Raw genomic sequence first — 24910 nt, 5'->3', positions numbered from 1 at the left:
CCGTGCTTTATTGCTATGCATATGACTCCTGCTGTGTTAGTCATAATCCATCCATTTGCTTGCCACAGACACATTATAAGGGAGTTAGTTCTTTATGGACATTAGCAGGAAAGTTACTTTATCTTATCAGATCCACTCAGCTTTTTTTTCAGATGGCTGAATGGATGACCAATAGTGCTGCCGATGCAGTTGACATCCAACTCTCCAGGATGATAAATGTAACTAGTTATGTAGTGACACATCATCACTACCCATGTTAGCAACAGCATAAGGCGGCAGATATGCCATTCAAGAATCTTTGAAAGCTGTGTGACAGCCCCTGTAAGAATCACCCACTTTTCCTGGAAGCAGCTGTAAGTGGTGGTTGAACTATAATCCCATAGTCTGTCCTAGAAGCTTTACACAATCTCTGTCTTCTCAGGACAGCGGCAGATTTTGATTTGCCTGTTTCGTCCTTGCAGGCTGTCTTGACTCTGTTTTATTTTTTTTTTCGTTGGAATATACATTCCAATATTTTTTTTTTCTTTCTGTTAAGTGCTAACTTGTGAACTGCATGCCATTCATTTCCTGGCAGGACTCTCCGTTTTATCAGCACTACGAGCTTGATTTGAAGGAGAAGCCGTTGGGTGAGGGCAGTTTCTCCATCTGTCGAAAATGTTTGCACAAAAAAACCAACCAGGAGTATGCTGTGAAAATAATCAGTAAACGGTACGTGGACTTATGGCTGCAAAGCTCTACGTGGCTAAGGCATTTTATTACTGGACACACATCTGTAAATATGGGATAAACATTAAATTTAACCCCTCAACAAACACCAATACTATTATTTTTTTTTTTTCTGGCGCTGTTCTTTAAACAGAAAAGTTTGATACAACAGCAAGAAAACCGGTCCATTTAACCCTTATTTATCCTGTATGGTGGATGCAGTTAGTCTCAAAGGAATGTAGTTCATAGCCCAAAAACTTAAAGGGGTTTAAATATTGATGATCTATCCTTAGGATCTTATACAAAACTATCCTTAGGATCTTATACACAGTGATCTCCCAGCAGAATAGTGAGTGCAGCTCTGGAGTATAATGCAGGATGTGCCTTAGGACCACTACCGGATAAGTGATGTAAAAAGTTGTGAAATATATACAGGATATACTCAGGATCAGTGTAGGATAACTAATACAGTATTAGATTTGTATGCAGCACTCGACGTGTCTAAGGGTGTTTCCAATAGGGTCCCAACCTGTAATTCAGGGAAAGTGATTTGGAGCACTCCAGTGATGAATTATAGTAGTGTTTTAATCGTGAAATTTGTAACTCTGTAGAAAATCCATACAGAATAGGTAATGTTTTAAGCTATAAAGCCTTTATCAGACTCTATGATTTAAGAGACAATACAATCCTGAGCAGTGAATTCCAAAATATAAGGTCCTATGTTATGGATGAAAGTGTCCTGGTGTGAAGAATACCACAACCGTCCTGACAGCCCCTCTGGTTATATTCTGTCCGGAGGTAAACAGTCCTATAATCCCCTGGATATTGGGGGTCCCTTAGATGATGAGCGGTGTCCAGCTCTCACTTAAGATATGTGGGCTAGTAGTGGTGCAGCGTCCCCTGTATGGATTTTCTATCGATTTAAGAAATTCACGATTAAAACACCAGTATAATTCATCTGTGGCATTCTCCAATTTGTTTTCTACTAATATGCACAGTGACATCACCAGAACAATAGTGAATACAGCTCTAGAGTACAATACAGGTTGTAATTCAGGTTTAGTATAAGCAATGTATGTCACACCGACTCCACCAACAGAAGTGTTGTTCAGAACTTTGTAGAAAATAAGGGAAGTCCTACAGCTGTCAGTATCCTTGATTTATTCTTTATCTCATCTAGTAAGATGACATCTATTACATGAAGAAAAATTCCTTTACCAGATATTAAATGTTATGCTTTCTTACTCAGAATGGAGAGTAATACCCAAAAAGAAATAGCAGCAATGAAATTGTGTGAAGGTCACCCAAATATAGTGAAGTTACATGATGTTCACCATGACCAGGTAAGTAAATATTGTCACCTATTACTAGTTGTGTAAAAATAGAAGAGTCGAAAAAAATGTCAGGCTGTGTTCACACTACAGTTATTGCTGGCCGTTGCTGTTGTCTGTCACAGAATGACAGCAACAGACATTAACCGTAGTAGAGTAACTGAGACAGACAGAGCCCCTCTGTCAGTGTCCATTCATAATGACTAATATAACTAACACGGCGGATGCTGTCTTTAGTCATGTTTGTTTACTTTTGTAATGGAAGAAACGTTCTGCATTCAGCACGTTTACTTTCATCAGAAAAGTGAAACCCATGACAGAAGAAAGCTTCTATTGTTACTATTTTACATTGCTACATTATTATTATTATTTTTACATTGGGGTCCATACAGACTAACACCCGACAGAGTGGGCTCCTTCTGCATCTCTCATTTAATGTCCCTTGCTCTCATCCTGTGACAGATAAAAGCATTGGGCATTGAATAATAGTAGTTTGACCCCCTCCCCCTTAAACAGGTTGCCTGAGATGTTTCAAAAATTATCCAATTAGTGTAAACTAAAGAAATTGCTCTATATTGTTGTAAATGTCCTGCAGACCCAGCGCTGCCGCTCCAGTTACATGTGCACATATGGCATATGACAACTGAGGCAAGTAAAATGGGGAGAAATAGATTGTATTCATCTCTCTTACAGTCAGCCTCTGATCATGCATAGACTTTAGGTCTTTTATCCCTTTAAATAGATCAGTATGATTATATCATCCACAGTGGTTTGTGCAGGTTTTCTCATCACTTTTCCTCTGTACTTTTTATCAGCTTCACACATTTCTTGTGATGGAATTATTGAAAGGAGGGGAATTGTTTGAGCGTATCAAGAAGAAGAAATCTTTCAGCGAGTCTGAAGCCAGCCACATCATGCGCAAACTGGTTTCAGCAGTCAGTCATATGCACGACGTGGGTGTTGTACATAGGGACCTGAAGCCAGAGGTATCTTTAGTCTTTCATTCTATAACTAAAAGAATACTCATTTCTTATAGTTGCAAAAAATCAGTGGTGATCCATAATTTTCTGATACAAAGCTCCAAATTCTCTAATCCCTTCCTTCACCATAGTGGCACAAGTTGAAATTTTTGCCTGCCATCACCACTGGGAATAGCTAGCCCATCCTGCATTCAGCTCATCTTCCTGGGTAGTGTGATTTGATCCTCCCACCACCCAGATCTGAATGCAGGATGGGCATGTGCAGTGATGATGCAGCAGTGCTCAGGAATAGAAGAACACTCCCCCTGTGCTCCAAGATCCTCATTTGAATAAAGAATAAACGTGCCTTTTCTCCCCATCCCTGGAGCTCTAAATCTTGGGTATGGTTTTTATTCTGCTAAAATCATCTACAGCACTATTGGGAGTGTTGTATATTAGGTGGGGGCAGATGATAGACTCCCTTTAAGGGATGAAGGAAACTCAAATTTTTATAAGAGATAAACCGAACGCCGGCTCCTATTATAACCTACTATGAAGTTAGCCAGCACAACATTTTTCAACTACTATACTTATGTGAAGAAAGCATAAAGTATCCACAAGGAAATATTTAAAGAAGTTCCATTGTCCCTAGAGTTATATAACAGTCTGTAATGTACTATATACGAGTATCTATTGAATGTCCGATGTTTCATACCATTTCATTTTTCTATATCTGTTTTTTCATGTTTTTCCTCTGCAGAATTTTCTATTCACAGACGAGAATGACAATTCTGAATTAAAAATAATAGATTTTGGATTTGCACGGTTAAAACCTCCTGATAACCAGCCCCTTAAAACCCCCTGCTTTACACTGCATTATGCCGCACCTGAACTCTTGAACGCAAATGGCTATGATGAATCATGTGACCTATGGAGTCTGGGGGTCATATTAGTAAGTTGAAGCAAAATTATTGCCACCACCGTTTGTTAGTTTATTTAGTTATTTTGGGGAATCTTGATGGCAACTCATAGGAGGGAACCACTACTAGAGGGTACCCTGTGATAGCCTAGCACTCCAAGTAGCCATCTAGCTCCAGCTCTTTCTTAGAGCTCGGGTAAAATTTAAAAACCTAAAAGCTCAGACCGTTTGTTATATATATTTTTTGTTCAAACTTTGTGGGCCTGTTGAGGTAGCAGTCTTGAATCAAAAACACATCTTATAGCTACTTTAAAGAGAGTCTATCACTAGGAATATCTATATCCAAGCAGCCACAGTGTATTGCAATGCACCATTTTCTCAAGTGAATTTGTCATTGGTGTCGTACCAAGGGAATAAGGTTCTGAAACCAAAATTCAGAACCATTGGAGACTCTAGCATGTCACACTGCATATTTGCATATTTCTTAAAGCTGCTTATTCAAGGAAAGGGTGCATCTTTTGGGCTATCTATAGGTATTGTGGTTCTAAGCATAATGCACTGTGGCTGGTTTGACATTAAGTTTTCTGGTGATAGATTCTTTTAAGACCATAAAAAAAAAATTCTACATTTTAGCCTGTCTTAGGTAACTAATTGTAAGTAATTATTCCTCTTAGTATACAATGCTGTCAGGTCAGGTACCTTTCCAATGTCATGAGAAGACCCTGATGTGTGCCAGTGCAGAGGAGATTATGAAGAAAATTAAAGAGGGGGATTTCACATTCGAAGGAGAAAGCTGGAAAAATGTGTCTCAGGAGGCGAAGGATTTAATACAAGGTACAATTGTGACCTCGAAGTCGATGATGCAAATGTGAGCCCAATTGGCAAATTTGTTAATCAGGAAGCTTCAGCTTTAAATTGTTAGCACTGTACATGTACAGGACAGAGCAAAAGGTACTTGTTCACAGACACAAAGGCTCCGTCACCTATTTCTTTAAATGGTAGCTATTTAAACAGTGTGTCCTGTGCATATGCCATAAATATTTTTTTTTTTGTGGGCAAAATCCTTTTAAAGATCAATGCTGTACATGTAGTTCACTTACATAGGTCCCAGGTCTGCCCCGTGCTGACAGCCAGAATACACTGCAGTATGCACCATGGTCATGATCAGAACCCCTCTGTCTGCACTGCTGTATACACAAGGCCGCATATTAGTGAAGGCCTTCAGTGTGCGCCATTGAGAGAAAACATTAAAAAAATTAGCCAATTATGTATCACCGTAATTGTGGTGATCCATAAAATAACAATATGTTATTTGTGCTATATGATAAATAAGATAAGATAATCCTTTAATAGTCCTACAGTGGGATAATAATGCAGAAATTATGTTATAACATACCTGTATATATTATAACAAAACTGTGTGAAACTTACTGTATTTTTTTCCCATCCCTCGCAGAAAGAGTGAAAATAATAAGTAGTCAATAAGTTATAGGCATCCCAAAAAAATAAGATGCAATTGAAAAATATAACATATCCTGCAAAATACTTGCCCTCAAACTGATATATAGGTAAAAGTTTTCTGAATTTTGCCTAGAAAAATGTGGAAAAAAAAATCAAAGGCGAAAATTGGCTGCCCACCTATTCTGGGAATGCCCCTTGGTACAGCCATTCCGCTGTCAGGGGAAAACTGCTCTATCTACCCCGACCTCTTCCTATTCACTAAAGACATACTTGCTTTATCACCCAACTATAAGGATGGGAGAAGAACTTGTTACGACTTCTTCCCAATATCCTAACCGTAGCCAAATGCTTGATCACTAAGCATTGGTGAAAGATCCCCTCCCCCCTCCCTTCCCCGGATTGAAATGTGTCAGCTTTATGGATGTCAGTTTCCTAGGATATATCACAGGACTACTAGAGAGGAGCGAACACTATTCGAAACAGCCGTTTCGAATAGTAAGCTCACATAGAAATGAATGGAAGCGGCCGGCACGCAGACTTTGCCGGCAGCCGGCTGCTTAACCCCCCACGTGCCGGCTATGTCCATTCATTTCTATGGGAGCGTGCTATTCGAAATGGCTGTTTGGAATAGTGTTTGCTCATCTCTAAGGACTACCAAATAAAATGAAACAAAAATTTCTAAGATAATTGTGACCCCTGGGGCTGCTTCTAAATTACACATGACTTATTATATACTCTTTCTTGTTCTACCCCCATGCTGCTTATCTGTCCTTCATTCCCCCTTTTTGTGTCTAGTCCTGTCTTTATGTCCAGACCTGTCCTCCCTTTACCTGGAATGATTTTTATATTTCTTTTATATATGCATGTAGTCAATTGCTTGGTGTCCGGTGTGTGAGAAATTATGGTGGGGTCATGCCTGCCCCAGGTAGGATTTTGGGGGTTATCTCCCTAAGGTCCAAAAGCTAATGGCTTTATCACTGGCATCACTGACCTTATAAATAACTGAGCCAGACCCCATAGTATCAATTGACCGTCCCACTTCTATGGCAGTTGCAACACATCCATATAGGTATAGACAGTTACCTTCTAAGTAACCTTACAATCCTTATTTAGTTCAATAGTTTCCCATTATATATTGCTGAGTCCTCTAACCTGTGGTTTCCCTGCTGTTGCAAAACTCCCAGCATACTCCGACAGTCATGGCATGCAGGAAATTGTTCTTTGCAACAGCCGCATATGATATGCATTGCATCACATATTTTTCTCTTTAGGGCTTCTTACTGTTGATCCAAATAAAAGAATCAAGATGTCTACCCTGAGGTATAATGAATGGCTTCAGAACGGCAGCCAGTTATCTTCCAACCCACTTATGACCCCTGATGTCCTGGGCTCAGCTGGAGCGTCAGTGCACACTCACGTGAAAGCCACATTTCATGTAAGATCACGTCTCAGCTTAAGTATTTATAGCCGAATGACCATTCTGAAAACCAGAGAACTTGTAATGTTTGATAGGTCGAGACACTTTATTATGACCACCAGCTAATAACCAGAATAATCCACAAGAACATGAAGAAAATCAGGGCACTCACCCAAGCAGACGTGAATAAAACGACTCCTTTATTGAATGACTTCTAAAAAAATCAGTACAGCGGGGAGAGGATGGCAGCAAATTACAACAGCGACGATCGTTTCATGATGAAATGCACTGTACTGATTTTTTTTAGAAGTAATTCAATAAAGGAGTCTTTTTTTTTTTTTATTCACGTCTGCTTGGGTGAGTGCCCTGATTTTCTTCATGTTCTTGTGGATTTTTCGCGCTATTTTCTATGCACTGAGCACCACCGACATCAATATGAGCAGTACGTTTGTCTGACATATATCCCTTGCTGATATCCAAAAAAACTGGTTTAAGAAGTTACCTGCTTTGGAATTTAAGTGGTGCCACTTATTTTTTTTTCTCTCTTGCATTGTAATAACCAGAATAACCGCAGTGTGCAGCATAGACAGTAGCTAGATGGGTTGGGAGTGACTCAATAAGGTGTTGGTAGGTTGTCAGTCTTGTGAAGCTATGCTGACTGTAGTACAAGCCACATTTATTGGGGGTTGTGTGTGGGAGGATCCACAGAGCAAACACAACAATTGAGCTGGTCCCACTGATTCTCAATTGGGTTCATGTCTGGGGCTTCTCTCTAGAGCACTAACTGCCTCTTACATCATAATAAAGCCATCAGTAAGTTATATGGTAACTTAACACCATACACAGACACATTTTTAAATGGTGGGTAAGGGGAGAGTTGTGTTTTTGTTTTTTATTCTCGGGGTGTAGTGCTGTAGTTTTAAAGAAACACTCTTACAATCACTTTTATTGTATTGCTCATAAGACAGACACATGATGTAAATTGTAAAAGTAATTTGTGGGTGAGCATTAAGGGTTAACAGAGCCTCCTTATGAAGCATGTCAGTACACTGGAGGATCAAGCTGAATGTGGGTATATAGCATGTACAGTATAGAGCTCAGTGCTATTCTCTTTTACTGCTTGTGCTGTGACTGGAGGAATCTGAGTTGAGTTTGTTAGCTGCGATGCTGGTGTGTTCTGCAGGCTTAGGCTTGCTCATGTCATAAAACTGCTAAACAAGTTTGCATCCTTAGGCCTTCAACAAGTACAAACGGGAAGGTTTCCTCCTCCAGAATGTGGACAAAGCTCCTCTGGCCAAGCGCAGGAAGATGAAAAAGACCAGCACAAGCACAGAGACCCGGAGCAGCTCCAGTGAGAGTTCCCATTCCTCCCACTCCCATGGTAAAACCTCTCCAACAAAGACTGTGCAGCCAGCCGGCCGCAGTGAAAGCAATAATCCTGACACTATCTTCCAGTTCACGGACTAGAGACTCCCCAGAAGAGACCAGGTTGCGGTGGGTGCTGGGCCGCAGAACTCCACTCTTGGGCTTGCAAGCAATTAGCCATTCTTTGTTCATAAGAACCATTTGGTGCTGCAAGGGCTTTATGGGAGTAGGTTGGGAGGGAAAACTTTGGCATGGAAGCACTAGGTAGTGGTGCTGTGAATACCCTCCTTTCCTTTTCTCTCCTGCTCAGGAGTGAGGAGTTTTAAGACCTTTTTAAGGGCTGTTGCGGACAATCGCATATCTCGCCTTAATTAACTCCGCGGCTGCTGGGAAGGCCGCCATTTATAACAAAAAGGTTTGACCTGCCTGCTGAGAAAGAGTGGTCACCCTGGGGTGACTTTTATTTGCGTAAATGATACAGCAGGCCTATGCAACCTTTGGCTCTCCAGCAGCAACCGGTAGCATGCTTGTGGTTCAACTACCCCCTCCCTTAGAGAAGATAGCATTTTGTACTGTGAAAGGTGGCACGGTCTTGACCCATCAAAGTCCTTCATTTCAAGTAGAGCCCAAACTAAGAAGTTTCCGGCACGTAGTGCTCATTATCCTGCTCTCCAGTTTTAATCAGTTTTTTAATGATGATGATTATTAGGAGAACGCACTTGGACGCGGTTCAGGTGAATCCTGCAGGCATCAGCCAGGGAGCAATTATTTTTTTAATTGCTTTCTTTGAGCTTTAAAGTAAGATTTGTACTCAGTTTTAGAACCTAAAATAGTGGACACAAGAAACCTGAATGTTTCACGGGTTTCTGGAGAGGTCTAATTTTTTTATTTTATTGTTCGGAGCATTTTCCACTGTGAGTTTACTGCACTAGATATGGAATATCCGATTGTAGGGGTACAGGACGTCACCCCATCCTGCCTCTTTTTATACATAAATCAAACTTGAAGCTTTTGTACTGTAGCAAGTGAGGACCTCAGAGGATCACCTGTTCATTTATTGCTGAACAGGTTGACAAGTGCTCACTTGTGTCCTGCAACACACTGTTTTGTCCCATCTGTATAATGTTTTATGCAATATGTTTTTACTATACCCCTTTAGGCTTAGCATAGAGCCTCCAGTCCTTGCTGTGCGTCCTGTAGCTGTCTTTTCAAAAATGCCATTTTGTAATTGATACAGGAGGGTCTGCCTTGTGCAGTTAGATATTAGATACGATACATTTTAGAAGGAGGAAATAGATTTTGCTCAAGACTTCTGTTCTGCTCTGTCACTGGGTCTTTCATGGTGCCACGTGGTACAAGGGGCAACACCTTTCAGTCTGAGGTATTGCCACCATAACTGAAAGAGATGAGAACAGATAATTTGGAGATGTATCCAATTGTTTTGCCACTGGACCTTTGGGACTTGGGACTCAACACTGGGTTCCTTGTGTGTAATATTTTATTTCGTTATTTTAAGCGATAAACCTTTTTTTTAATTATTAATTGGTGGCCTCTGTTCAATAGAGGACATTTGACAGTAAGAGAAACCCTTAAAATCCAGCATTCAGTATTCTGTAAATATTACTGAAAAGCTTTACAACTTTCTGTAAAAATGTTGTGCTTCAATTTTTCATCACTTTTAAGATTTCTATATGTGATCAGTGAATGGGAACATTGTTGCTTACATTCAGGTTAGGAAGCCCTACCTCTCCCCTTGTCCTGTACACACCTGCAGTTTGAGTCTACGCAGACTACTGCAAAGCGCTCCTAGGGTGCATTTATACACTGAGGTTTTTGCATGCAGTCTTTAAAGCCAAAACCAGGAATGGATTGGTAAAATGTGGAAGGTTAGCTCCTGTCATTTCTATACTCTTTCATTCTGATCCACAGCTGGTTGTGGCTTTAAAAACTGCATTCTCATATACTGTAATAAATAGCACCTCTGAGAGCATAAAAAGTCAGGATGGGGTTTCAGCCTCTGTAGCCATGCTCACATCTGCATCAGGTGTCCATCCAGTGCAGTGTCAGTCTGAAATTGGTCTGTCAGTGCAAAAGATAACTGACAGACCCCATTATAATCAGTGGGGTCCCTCTGTATCTGTTTTTGTCCATTCTTCTGGTACTGCAATAGACCAGAAAAAAGGAGAGGATTAAACACAACCTAAGTGCAAAAACAGTATTTTCATTCACTGTGGCTAATTGTGATCTTGAAAGTGATAAGGGATTAAACCCTTATCCTCGTAACCCCTGAGTCAGTGGAGGATGCACCTCATTTATAAATGAGATGCACCCTCTGCCGGTCATTTGCCTTGAGGGAATTGTATGCCAGCTTATACCCACCATCATTTATGCTAGATTTCTGATGTAAATCATAAATCTAGCAGAGCCAATGGTCCCGCCCCCTGCACACCCTCATCACTCTCCCCTTGCAAGGACAGCACACAAACGAACAGGTTGCAATTTTTGATGCCTTATTGGCACACAAGGCATAATAATTTTGCTGCATTATAAGGGGCAAGTGCTCAATTGAAGGTTAGTGGGGGTCCAACACTATAATTGTTGACCTATTAATATTGTTAAAGGTATTATGCCTCAAAAAGTATTTCTCCTTTATCTATAGGATAAAGGATAAATATCTTATTGATGGGGGTCTGACCACTGAGACCCCCATACCAATCAGGATGTCCTTTTCCCCCTGCACTCCCTTTGTACATTAATTCGAAGTACAACACTATCTCTGGCACTCCCATTAAAGTGAATGGGAATGCTGTTCACCACCAGTCACTCCTGCAGTCAGGCTGAATGTGCATTGGGGGATAAGGCCTCACATTCTCACTTCAAGGCAGAATCGTTTTAATAAGTTTGGAAAACAAAACTTAAAGTATAATTTACTTAAGAGTAAGCAACCCATTTAACTCCTCTCATGCAGCAAACTGGACCCTCTTTACCCCTGCCACAAAGCAATTCCAGCAGTAAATCTATGTATGATTTTTAATCTTTGTAGTTTTATACAGATGTATACAGAGACTATAAAGAAGATTGAGGGACCTCTACTGAAATCTCCTGTTTCTTAGCAAAGAATAATATATTTTTTTAGAGAAAAACTTGTCGTTACTTGTCAGATGGGGATGTAAGCAATTGAAAGAGGTCTTTATAATTGGACAGGAGGGTTTTTAAGGAAGATGACATCATTTCAGCAGCTAACGCCCCCTTTTGAAAAGGATAGTGGTGGGTTGAAACAAAAGGGGGGCTCCTTTAGCAACATTATGCATAGGGTTTACATTAAGAATTCATTCCAGTCTCCTTCTGCCTCCATAAAACCAAACGCCTGCTTCAAGTTCCCTGGAAGTATACAACAGGTTGGGGCAGGTGTCTTGAAGCTGTATTCACTTGAGTTGTACTTTGCTGTTTGACCTTTGTCCTGTTTTGCCTTTAAGCTGTTGCGTAAAGCTAGAGGTTGTCAAACGGCACCAATGTATGTGTAGCAGCATGTAATAATCGGAACATTTCAGCTCAGGGCGTCCCTGATACAGATGATGTGTACAAGAAGAGGAAAGCACAGTCGGTCCTAAAATGGTTAGCAGTCTTTCAGGTCAGAAGAAAGTTACTTCAGTGTCCTTGAGTGAGAATACAGACAGGAATCTGCTCCAAAACATCTTCCTCCTTCCTTTTCAAAACAAATATCTGGGGTTTTTTTTGACAAGTTCTATTTCAATAACAAGCTGAGGGCTCCAATATCTGAGCGTTAAAATGTACAGAAAACATGGAGTTTATTAATACTTATCACTTATTATATACTATTCTTGTCCTCCTGTCGCATCCAGAGTTGTGTTCACTATAATGTATGTATATATGTAAACTCTTCAGACAAACCAGCGCGTTTTTAGCTCTCAAAATACCCTGCTCTATGCAGCTTTGGTTGTGACTAGAGGATGTTGCTCAAGATAATTAAAGCAAAGTATTTGCAAAGTGAATTCCGTTCTGTAGAATAATGAAAAACTTTTGCATTATTTGGATTCCTTTGAAGAATCTGTTATATTATTACAACTTAGGCATAATGCACACTGTCTTTTAAAATCTTGCGTCTTGCAATAATAATAGTAGTGTAAGCTACATTTTTACTCTGATAAAAAAAAAAAAAAAAAAAATCATCCATGGGTGTATATTGAAGAAAGGAGGGCTTTTGTTAAAAAAATACTAATAATGGGACTCATTGCACTTATTTGTAGCAACCCCCCCCCCACACACACACCCCCACCCAATCCAGGGACTAAAGGGGCTTAGAGCCTCCTATTCTTTTAGGAGGGCAACCTTGGGTGCCACAACAGCTCCCCACCAATCTGAATGAAGATAAGAAGATGGCTGCTAGTCTCCAGTGCTGAAGCAATGATCTCTTTGCAATCAGTAATTTATTTTTATTGTAGAAGGTAAGGGAGCGAAGAGGGGAGGGAAGAGGGGGAGGTGCAGCCAGCAAACTTTTCTTTTAATCCTGTTTTTCACAGGACAGGTTTACCTTGTATCTTACATATTGTTACATTTTGTTCTGTAAGGGACAATTGACTGTACTTTACACAGTCGGTAGATTAATGGCAGTAAAATGTGGGAAGGGGTGTTTAAAAAAAAATAAAATAAATGTACTACCATGGATTTCTCGCTACAATCTTCAGGAAATGCCATGGGAAATATTTTCATTAAGTCATAATTCTAGGATTAGTAAAGGGATTTGTTCATCAGAAAGCAGCTTTATAGCATGTTCACTATTTTTTATACAAATTGTTTTTGAAACTTGAGTATGTGAAAAACAATATTAATAAAATATTGCAGTTCTTATATCAGCCAGTAGATGTCAGCAGAGAAGACCTTGCTTAAAAAATAGCAACTTGCTTTGCAGCTGCTGTGCAGACTGAATTCTTGTCATTGGGTAGTTTACAAGGAGATGGGTCTTGTATTTCTTGTGACTAGATAACTTTGATGTTTGAGCAATCATGTATTGCTAGCACCAGCCTGCAGCTCCTTGTTATAGGCAGGAAATAGCTGACTATAGGACAGGTGAATGTCATCTATTGCTTCATGTTATCAGACATTTCATGCTAGGGAGAAGCTGACCGTAAAACAGGTCTATAGCATTATATCAGCCACTTCAGGCTAGGGAGTCGCTGAGTGCATGTAAGACAGGTCAATGCAGTCTATTGCTTTCTGTTATCAAAGTCCATTAGAAAGTGACAGAATTTATCATTATAGAAATACTAAAGTTTATTTCCGAAATACAATGATCCCTCAAGTTACAATCCAATAATTGATCCAGGAAGACCATTGTAAATTGAAGCCATTGCAATTGTAAGGGAATATAGTAATTGGTTCTAAAGACTTCAAAATGCCACAAAGTGTGAAAAAAAAATTATATATCATCAGATAATTGATATAGCTATAGCCACATTAGTTGAACTAAAGCATTGCTCTATAAGGAAATAAATTAGCCTCCCTTTCTTTTCACATTATCTTTTGGAGTGCTGCCTATTTTTTTTGCTATAGTTGGTCGATTGCCTGTACCCTGAGGCTGGCATCCTCTCTTCAGCTGGTGCAGTCTTTGTTTGGATTTTAATATAAATATACTTATCTTTACACACAAAGGACTGCTGGTAGCTGTAAGTCAGTTTCTATGATGGTGACCAGGTCCTGGAAAGTACTGTACATACAGTGCACCTGAAAAATACCAATGAGCCGTTTTCACCTGATATCCAAAGGAGCAGCTTGCACAGATACAAGTAAAGATAAGTATAGGACATTTAGTACTGCTGTACACTGTAGATAAGCGCTTCAAATTAATGAATGCACTTCACTAATGCAAAGGGTTTTTTTTCTTTTTTTTTTGTACCAGTGACATGACCATACTTATTTGTTGCATCCTTCATCCAATCATTGTATAGCGAGCCTAGCTTCAAGATGTAATAACCCTGGAAAATATGGTATCCTGAGGCCATTATAACTTGAGGAACCACTGTGCTTCTTAAGCCCCCAGATGTTGATTTTGGAGTGTACAGGTGCAGGATTGTAAAGTCTTGGTATAGGATATGGGCATTTTATAGTGGATAAGGGCAAGTCTTCTTGCAGAAGTAGATATAAGCATTAAAGCCTTTGCACCCCACTACGCCTCCAGCAGAAGGCCGCAGTAGTGGTCTTTGAGGGGTCCATCATAGCACTATACACTCACCAGCCACTTTATTAGGTACACCATGCTAGTAACGGGTTGGACCCCCTTTTGCCTTCAGAACTGCCTCAATTCTTCGTGGCATAGATTCAACAAGGTGCTGGAAGCATTCCTCAGATTTTGGTCCATATTGACATGATGGCATCACACAGTTGCCGCAGATTTGTCGGCTGCACATCCATGATGCGAATCTCCCGTTCCACCACATCCCAAAGATGCTCTATTGGATTGAGATCTGGTGACTGTGGAGGCCATTGGAGTACAGTGAACTCATTGTCATGTTCAAGAAACCAGTCTGAGATGATTCCAGCTTTATGACATGGCGCATTATCCTGCTGAAAGTAGCCATCAGATGTTGGGTACATTGTGGTCATAAAGGGATGGACATGGTCAGCAACAATACTCAGGTAGGCTTTGGCGTTGCAACGATGCTCAATTGGTACCAAGGGGCCCAAAGAGTGCCAAGAAAATATTCCCCACACCATGACACCACCACCACCAGCCTGAACCGTTGATACAAGGCAGGATGGATCCATGCTTTCATGTTGTTGACGCCAAATTCTGACCCTACCATCCGAATGTCGCAGCAGAAATCGAGACTCCTCAGACCAGGCAACGTTTTTCCAATCTTCAATTGTCCAATTTTGATGAGCTTGTGCAAATTGTAGCCTCAGTTTCCTGTTCTTAGCTGAAAGGAGTGGCACCCGGTGTGGTCTTCTGCTGCTGTCGCCCATCTGCCTCAAAGTTCGACGTACTGTGCGTTCAGAGATGCTCTTCTGGCTACCTTGGTTGTAACGGGTGGCTATTTGAGTCACTGTTGCCTTTCTATCAGCTCGAACCAGTCTGGCCATTCTCCTCTGACCTCTGGCATCAACAACGCATTTCCGCCCACAGAACTGCCGCTCACTGGATGTTTTTTGTTTTTCGGACCATTCTCTGTAAACCCTAGAGATGGTTGTGCGTGAAAATCCCAGTAGATCAGCAGTTTCTGAAATACTCAGACCAGCCCTTCTGGCACCAACAACCATGCCACGTTCAAAGGCACTCAAATCACCTTTCTTCCCCATACTGATGCTCGGTTTGAACTGCAGGAGATTGTCTTGACCATGTCTACATGCCTAAATGCACTGAGTTGCCGCCATGTGATTGGCTGATTAGAAATTAAGTGTTAACGAGCAGTTGGACAGGTGTACCTAATAAAGTGGCCGGTGAGTGTATGTACTCAGTGCATCTTCCCATTTATATAATCCCTGTGAACTCCTATTACAGAAAAGAATCAGCTAACAACTCTACATATGACCGCACACATGCTGGAGTCAGTCACTGACTTCCTTAAAGGGGAAATTCACTTTTTGTTTTCTGATTTGTGATAGAAACATGGAAGCAAATAATATTTGCAGAGTATGGGATTGGTATGGTAAAACCCCTACTGATCCCTTAGTAAGATGTGGAGTGCAGAAATGACCTCCATACCCATTCAAATCTGGTTGGTTGCATTATCGAACATTGAGACTCTGCAGTATTGAGGTTGTCATCATGCCAGCTCATGGACCTCCTTTGTTAGTATACTCTACCATGTTTAGAGCTGCTCAGAAGACTAGTAAAAATGGAATTCCCTTTTATGCCTGGGACACGCTAGGTGATATTGTGAAGGTTAAAAGCTGTGGGGAGAAATTGCAGGTGAGCTGCAGCCAAAAATCGCCTATTGGTGGCTTCTGCCACCAAAAGTAACTAATGCACAGCCTGAGCTTTCCAGCAAGCAATACAATAAATCCTTATTTCCTGCTCTGATATCTGGGGGGGACTCTATTATATTCTTGCTGTGCATTCGCTTTGCCGTATGTACGAGATCTGCGTAACCAAGGTGAAGGGAGAGATCCTTATTGTTTTCTTTTTTTATTATAAATAAGGGAATTTTTAAGGGGATATTTATTGAGAATGTAAAGATTTTTGGTAACTGATTAGATAAAGAGCATTATATATATGAGATGTTTATTCTGTATTTTACATATGTTCATGTCCCTTTAAGTGAAGGGATTTCTTGAATGAGTTGCATCAACTTCTAAAACTTCTAAAAGAAGATCTTTTAAATAAAGATGAATAAGGTTGGGTTTACACAGCGCTTATTTACAGAAGAACTGCATGCAGTTTTTAATTGCAGTAACAAGTAGCACATGTTGCTAAACATTTCATCTGTATGCTAATGGCCAGTACACCATAGGTTTTCTGTTTAATGGCTGTTACCATACAGGTGAGATGTATATTAACATGTGCTATGAATAACTGCACGCAATGTAAACCCAGCTTCATTGGCTGTTTATGGCTGTTTTTACAATGCATGTCGACCGGGATGGGAGAGAGGTAGACCTGTGGTAGAAACGGATTATATTGTGCAAAGCTTTGTGTGAACAAATATAATACACATTAAATCATTGTCATATTGCAAAAAAAGTCTCCATGTCTTTTTATTATATCTTAATTAATTTTATATAAATTTTATAAGTTTTTACATTCTTTTAGAATGCATTACATACATTACAAAAATTATATACATTTTGTATTACTGTGATCATCACTTGAGATGTCGCATGGTGCCAAGAGGAAGTACAATTTGTCCTACAGAAAATCAGCTCTCATACTGCTATGTCAATGGGGAGGGGGGGTGCAGGCTGTGTGTGTGAGCAAAAAGGTTATGTGGGGCTGCAGGCTGTGCATGAGCAAGAGGGGGGAATGGGGATGCAGGCTGTGTGTGAGCAAGAGGGTGATGTGGTGGGAGAACCCCCTATTCCACCACACTTACACACAGCCTGTGCCCTCATTTCCGCCTCTTGCTCACACAGCCTGCACACCCACATACCCCTCTTGCTCACACGCAGCCTGTACTCCCATTGTACACTGTCCTTTACAATGCAGAATAGCTCTGCCCACACAAGAGACTGATCATATCTTAGTGGGCTTAAAGGGGCTCTATCATTGGGAAAAGTCATTTTTAATTAAGCACATCCTTGCATAGCCTTTAGAAAGGCTATTTGACATATACCTTCTGTATGTAAATAGCCTCTGGTTTTTGATTTAGCATGTTTTTATTCATATGCTAATTAGCCTCTTGGTGCACCCCGGAAGTCTCATCGTGCACCCTCTGCTATTCTTTCCTATGTATGTGTACAGTGCAGGCTGCTGCTGATGACTTCCTAACTGCACACACAGATAGAGAATAGTAGAGATGAGTGCTGCTGAGAACCTCCTGTGCTGGCTGGAAGCTAATTAGCATATAAATAAAAAATGACTCATTCAAAAGCCACTGAGGCAATTTACATACAAAAGGTAGGTGTGGAATAGCATTTCTAAAGGCTATGCAAGGATGTGATTAGATAAAAATGACTTTTCCCAATGATAGAGCCCCTTTAAGAGCCTTTGATGACGCCATGACACTCAATACAGCTTTTTTTTTAAAGCGGATTTTGTTGCGGTTTTTTTGAGTCTTATATTTCTACCTTCTGCTCAGTCCATTCCTGACTTTTGCCCAAAAGAACGCAACAAAATCTGCAACAAAAAAAATCTGCGTTTCTGCAACGTGGGGCCTCAGCCTTAGACAAGTTTTCAGGTAAAAAGCAGAAACCAGCGGCCTCGGAACTATGGCCGCCAGGCCGGCATGCGCAGTCGGCTCTACTAGTGTCTCACTGGCAGAGCCAACTGCGCAGGCGTCGGAGGTGACGCTGCCGAAGAAAGACGAGGAAAGAAGGGGAGGATCCAGCAGAAGATAGAGGCGTCGCAGGATCGTGTTCTCGAGCAGCAGTGGGGACGCACTCATCGCATTTTCAGCCCTGGGGTCCGCCACCATCACTGCGAGATAACTAATTTACATACCAGTAAAAATCGGTATTTCTAAGGAACGGCGTGGCGGAGATCACATCTAAAGGTAAAAGATGAATAGCCTTTCTAAAGGCTATTCCGACGTCTTATCCACAGAAAAAAGGTTTTTAATGGTAGAATCCCTTTAAATAAAGTACATTACATTTTTATCCAGAATCACATGTTCTATTAAAAAAGACTAATTTGCCTGAAAAGTTATTGACGGTTTAGTTCTTAAAAGGGTTGTCCACTTTCAGACCAATACTGAGAAAGCATGTTAATGTTCGTATAATAAAATGTTGTACAATTTTCCAATATACTTTCAGTATTGAATCCTCAGTTTTCTAGATCTCTACTTGATTTAATTCATTCTGCTTACTTCCAGTGGATACAAATCAGTCCATGGTCTTGTGATGTACAGTCAATGGCCATGTGATGGACACACAGATGCCCAGGCTGAGGTCTGATTACTGGGCTGTCCATAACTCCTGTGTGTCCATCACATGGCCATAGACTGAGTTGTATACGCTGACCGTAAGCAGAATGAATGACCTCAAACAAAGATCTAGAAAACTGAAGGAATTAATACAGAAAGTATATTGGAAAATTGTATAACTCTTCATTATACAAACTATAAGATTTGTCTCGTAATATTGGTCTGAAAGTTGCCAACCCCTTTAAAACATCCTGCTGCTCCAACACCACTACTCCGGAGATCCCACTAGTCTTTGTGTGAATGGACCCTTAGGAGAACAGTTTATTGGCGAGGAAAAAATCTGCTTCAGCTATTCCAGCACAGTGTATGGACCTTGAAAAAAGCACCAGCGGTTTTTCCATACGGTTTTTGCCAATTTCTTGCTCAAATTCACGACGTGGATTTTCCACCTCCCATTGACTGCGTTGGTTATGCAGGTGGAATCTGCCTGAAGAAAGCTTTTTTTTTTTTCTGCAACTGGAAAAAAATCTGGTAGTGGGGAAAAAAAAAAAAAAAACCTAGGAGAACCCATAGAACTCCATGGGGAGGCGTTTCTGACATGGATTCAGCGCCAAAATCCTAGCCAAAACACTGTGTGAATGGACCCTCAGGGTATGTTCACATAGAGTTTTTTTGAGTGAATTTTGACGTAAAATCCGGCTCCAAAAACAGCTCCCATTGACTTCAACGGGAGCCACTCGCTTCTTTTTTACGCTAGCTAGTAGTGGAAAAAAGAAGCGACACCCTATCTTACCGAGGCTCCCTACCGAATAGGCCCATTCTTCGCGCCTAATCCAGAGTGGGATGCTGGTGCACTCCATCAGCATCCCATTGCGCCTAGCTGTGCAGAAGTGCTCACATGCGGAATGAAAGTTCTGCCATGTGAACATACCCTTACTGCAGCACTGATACATGCCATACATCCAAATACCTAATCCAGCCAGTGGTGATGCCTGCATGTACAGCAAGAAAGAAAGGTGGTTATTGAGCAGCAGTCACATAAATGTACAGCTCACAAGACGTATTTATTATTTCATTGGTGCATATCCCTTGCTGTAACAGGATAAGAGTCCAGCACATTTTTGATCCAATAAAAACTGAGCATTCTATTTGAGGCAATTAAAACCATGTACACACAGGAACACTGACTCGTTTCGGCCAGACCACTGCCCTTAGTCATAATATTAGTCATTCCCTACTGTCTTTTTTTTTTTTCTTTCTTGTTTTTATGTTTTGTTTTTTTTTGTTACAATCCTGAAAAATCTTGTTGCTGTTTTAAAACTACTTTTAAACCCTTAAATTTTTTTACTCGCCACCTTCCAAAAGCCAGACCTTTTTTATTACTCCATTCATAAAGGGTTTAATTTTTAAGGGACATATTTAACTTTGTAATGGTACCATTTATTATTCGGAATGAGGCAATTGGAAGAATTGGAGAAAAACTGTTTGCAACTTTGCGTTAAAGAGGACCTTTCACCATTTGGGGCACATGCGGTGTAATACACCGCTAGAAAGCCGACTGCTTTCACATTCTGTGCCCCCGGTGAAGAGTTATCTGAGCCGGTACCATAGTTCTTCACTGTCAGAAGGGCGTTTCTAACAGTCAGTCAGGAACGCCCCTTCCTCACAGCAGCGTCTATAGTGCTGTACTGTGAGAGGGGGTGTTGCTTACCGTCCAGCAATGACGTTTTGTGGTGATGGACGAGTATTATCAGGAGGGTAGGGGGCGTTCCTCCCCACTCTCACAGTACAGCGCTATAGACGCTGCTGTGAGGAAGGTCATTCCTGACTGACTGTCAGAAACGCCCTTCTGACTGTGAAGAGCTACGGTGGCGGCACCGATAGCTCTTGTTCATGGTGCAGCCAAAATGAGCTGTCACCTGTATTCTATGGTTTGGTAAGATTACGGCTAGACTAAATTGATATTGTTTTATTTACATGTTAACCTCTTAAAAAAAAAAAAAAAAAAAAAAAACTGCAGAAAAAAAAAACATTTCTGACAACTTGTTTATATTTGTACAGGGCTGCATAAGGTATATGGGGGCCAGATGTTCTTTTTAGTTCTACCACTTTGGGGGAAGTCTATTGTTTTATTCGCTATTTATCCTAATTTTTATGGGAGGTAAAATGGCGTTACGGCTTTTGTTGTTCTCTCCCGCTACAGTGCTTACCGAATGGGTCACATATTTTTATAAGTTTGTAGTTTTTGCTTTTATATGTGTTCTAGGGAAAAGGGGATGAATTTTTCTTAGATATATATATACACACACACTTTTATTTGTAGATCCCCTAGGGATCTAGAACCCCAGTGGTCTGATCACTAATTCAGTACACTGCTAATGGATTGCAGTGTATTGAGAAATGCCTAGACTTCTATTACAGGCTTATGCAACCTGTAATAGAAGCTATTCTATGACAAGCTTTGGATCCTTTAAGAGGCTCACAGCTGTCATGTTAATGAATCGCCGGCCCCAGATCTCACTTCTATGCTCATGTCACCGGGAATGTGGTGCCTTGGTCCGCTTTCACTGGGGTGGATTAAGGCTTGCAGTCAATATGGCCTCCTGAGCGACTACCATATTAAAATACCCAACATCTGCCGTAATAGTATGGCAGATATCAGGAAAGGGTTAAATGTGAACTTATTCTGCAAACACAATGATAAAATAACAAAAACGCATCATTCTCACACAGTAAGGCATCTGACATCTTAATAGACAAAAAGAGGAATCACAAAAGTAAACAGCCAGCAAGACAGAAGGCGGAGCTTGATTAATCGATGGGGAAGAAGGAGTATACAGGGTCCAGGTCATACAGGTAGGTGCAGTCAAGGGTCTAATGATGTGGAATCTACTCAGGGGCCCCAAATTTCAGTGCACCTGTCAGGTCACCTCCTGTCTTTGTGCATCAGTTGTTCATTTAACATCCATACTGCCCCGGTGATAAGCCTGGGATTCTTCCAACTCCATAGGATAACTTTCTAGAATTAAAAAAAAAAAAAAAAAAAATGTATATAAAATGGAACCTCTGCAATTCATGGAATCACACTTTGGTGCTCCCTTGATCCTGCACCCCAGAATTACATGTTAGTGTTACTGGTCGCAAAGTAACCTGCAATGCCAGAACATGTACATTACTATACTTAAAGGGAACTGATCAGAACAATTTGGAACACTAATCCACATTATGGACCGATAGTCTAGTGTCCGAAATAGCCCAACTGTAACACAGTCAATATTCAGCAGCTGTACTTCTTCATCTGTGCAGATATTTAGTTTAAAGGGATTCAATCATTAAAGGGATTCTACCACTAAAACACATTTTTTTCTAGTTACCACTTCGGAATAGCCTTTAAAAAGGCTATTCGTCTCTTACCTGTGGAAGTGCTCTCCGCCGCGCCGTTCGTTCAAAATACCGGTTTGTACCGGTATGCTAATTAGTTCTCTCGCAGCGATGGGGGCGTCCCCATCGCAGGAGCAGCGATGGGGGCGTCCCCATTGCAGCTCGAAAACCGACCGCAGCGCCGCCTCTCTGGTCTTCGGTGTCCTCCCCTTGCTTCTTCAGCGTCTGTCGGATGCCTGTGCAGTATGCTCTGTTCGGCGAAGATTGCCAAACGTACTGCGCATGCGCGAAATTGCGGTGCCCGCACTATGGCTGGGACCAATCTTCCGACAGTACGCTGAAGAAGCAAGGGGAGGATACAGAAGACCATAGAGGCGGCGCTGCGGTCGGTTTTCGAGCTGCAATGGGGACGCCCCCATCGCTGCTCCTGCGATGGGGACGCCCCCATCGCTGCGAGAGAACTAATTAGAATACCGGTACAAACCGGTATTTTGAACGAACGGCGCGGCGGAGAGCACTTCCACAGGTAAGAGACGAATAGCCTTTTTAAAGGCTATTCCGACGTGGTAACTAGAAAAAAATGTGTTTTAGTGGTAGAATCCCTTTAAATTGCAATTTTCTCACTAAGGGCGGGTTAACACCTGCGCCCAGTCTCCGCTTTGCAGGTTTCCCTCTTTTGCCCAAGAAACTGGACAGGAGACAGAAACAGTCGGGCCCAGGGCAGAGCCGACTGTGCATGCTCACGGCCATTTTCTTGTGGCCGCTTACCCCAGCTATTGCGTAAGCAGCCACAAAAAAATGGCCCCTTACACCAGTTTACTGTGTAAGCGGCCGCGGGCATGCGCAGTCGGCTCTGTCCGAGGCCCGACTGCAGAGACGACTGCGCATGCCCAGAAGTTTGAAGCCAGCGCTGGAAGAAGACGCAGGGAGAGGCCGTTCCAGTCGAAGACAGAGGCGTTGCTGGAGATTTCTCTTGTAGCATTGGGGACGCCACGCTGTTTGAGCGCTGGGGTTCGCCTCCAGTGCTGCGAGAGAACTAATTTTAATGCAGAAGAAAACCGGGATTTCTACCAAACGGCGGCGTGTAGATGACTTCTAAAGGTATGAGAAGAATAGCCTTTCTTAAAGAGGACCTTTCATCAGATTGGGCACAGGCAGTTCTATATACTGCTGGAAAGCCGACAGTGCGCTGAATTCAGCGCACTGTCGGCTTTCACGATCTGTGCCCCAGGTAAAGAGCTATCGGTCCTGTATATAGAACTGCCTGTGCCCAATCTGATGAAAGGTCCTCTTTAAGGCTATTCCTAAGTGTTAGTGAGAAAAAATTGCAATTTAATGATAGAATCCCTTTAAGGCTATTCCTACGTGTTAGGGAGAAAAAATTGCATTTTAATGATTGAGTGCCTTTAAGCCAGAGGAGTACACCTCAGCTTCAGTGTACATGCTCCAGACATTAACTGTGCAGGCACTGGGAGCACTGGAGATAAGTCCAATGAGGCTCACAGGACTTGTCTCTAACTAAATATAAAGGTTTTTAGTTCTTTTGTTTTTTATGTGATTGTGGGTATCAATACAACAGGGCTATTTGGGATACTAAACCACTAGTCCATAAGTAGGTGGCTTATTGTCCCAAATCAATCTGTCAGGTTCCCGTTAAAGGGATCTTATCATTTAAACTCAATTTTTTTCTGCCTATCATGTAGGAATAGCCTTAAGAAAGTCTATTCTTCTCCTACCTTTAGATCTCTTCTCCGCGCCGCCGTTCCGTAGAAACCCCGGATTTCGCCGGTATGCAAACGAGTTCTCTCGCAGCACTGGGGGCGTTCCAAATGTTGACAGAGAACTCTCCAGCGCCACCTCCATCTTCTTCAGGAACGGGTCTTCTTCGTGTGTTCTTCCGGGGGTTGGCTTCTAACTTCTAGACCTTGGGCAAAGCCAACTGCGCATGCCCGCTGTTTTTTTTTTTGCGGCCGGCAGGCATGCACAGTCGGCTTTGCCGCAGTGCTGTTTGAGTGCTGGGGCCTGCCCCCAGTGCTTCAAGAGAACTCATTTGCATATTGGTGAAAACCGGATTATATACTGAATGGTGGCCCGGAGAAGACATCTAAAGGTAGGAGAATAATAGCCTTTCTTAAGGCTATTCTTACGTGATAGGCAGAAAAAATTGAGTTTAAATGATAGGATCCCTTTAAGTAGTTATTTCTGATAACAACTTTGTTAGGCGGTTGAGTTTTCCACCTGTTGAGTTGGAATTGCATTAATTTTAAGGCTGCTTAATTTTACACAGACCCCATTACAGTCTTAGTTCCTTAGGTAACCACTTTTTTTATGTATATAGGTTTCTGTTGCCGTCTGTAAATAATATCCCACCTGTAACTGATAAGGTCAAAGTTGTGTTTATGACCAATTGACCAATAATCCTGGGTAACTGTCATTGTCCTAATTGATATGAGCTAAGGGCTAGCGACCAGGTATTGATACCAGACACAAAGGTTGGTATTAAAGAGGACCTTTCAGCACTTTTGGGCACATGCAGTGTTATACACTCACCGGCCACTTTATTAGGTACACCTGTCCAACTGCTCGTTAACACTTAATTTCTAATCAGCCAATCACATGGCGGCAACTCAGTGCATTTAGGCATGTAGACATGGTCAAGACAATCTCCTGCAGTTCAAACCGAGCATCAGTATGGGGAAGAAAGGTGATTTGAGTGCCTTTGAACGTGGCATGGTTGTTGGTGCCAGAAGGGCTGGTCTGAGTATTTCAGAAACTGCTGATCTACTGGGATTTTCATGCACAACCATCTCTAGGGTTTACAGAGAATGGTCCGAAAA

The 24910-nt window shown here is 41.5% G+C and overlaps 1 protein-coding gene across 2 annotated transcripts in view; it reads left to right on the top strand.

The window, feature by feature from the left end:
* RPS6KA5 (ribosomal protein S6 kinase A5) overlaps nucleotides 1–13580 on the top strand; it is a 46688-nt gene extending 33108 nt beyond the window's left edge. For both annotated transcript variants that reach the window (XM_075282397.1, XM_075282398.1), the window contains 7 exons: nucleotides 575–708; nucleotides 1955–2048; nucleotides 2852–3022; nucleotides 3756–3947; nucleotides 4589–4748; nucleotides 6647–6810; nucleotides 8026–13580. In XM_075282397.1, coding sequence (XP_075138498.1) covers nucleotides 575–708; nucleotides 1955–2048; nucleotides 2852–3022; nucleotides 3756–3947; nucleotides 4589–4748; nucleotides 6647–6810; nucleotides 8026–8259 — 1149 coding nt within the window. In that variant the 3' untranslated portion in view covers nucleotides 8260–13580. The remainder of the gene's footprint in view (nucleotides 1–574; nucleotides 709–1954; nucleotides 2049–2851; nucleotides 3023–3755; nucleotides 3948–4588; nucleotides 4749–6646; nucleotides 6811–8025) is intronic.
* Nucleotides 13581–24910: the final 11330 nt, after the last annotated feature.

Source organism: Leptodactylus fuscus, chromosome 7 (genome assembly GCF_031893055.1).
Source record: "Leptodactylus fuscus isolate aLepFus1 chromosome 7, aLepFus1.hap2, whole genome shotgun sequence".
Lineage (NCBI taxonomy): Eukaryota > Metazoa > Chordata > Amphibia > Anura > Leptodactylidae > Leptodactylus > Leptodactylus fuscus.
The sequence above is the reverse complement of the archived record's forward strand: the minus strand, read 5'-3'. Positions and strand labels throughout refer to the sequence as shown.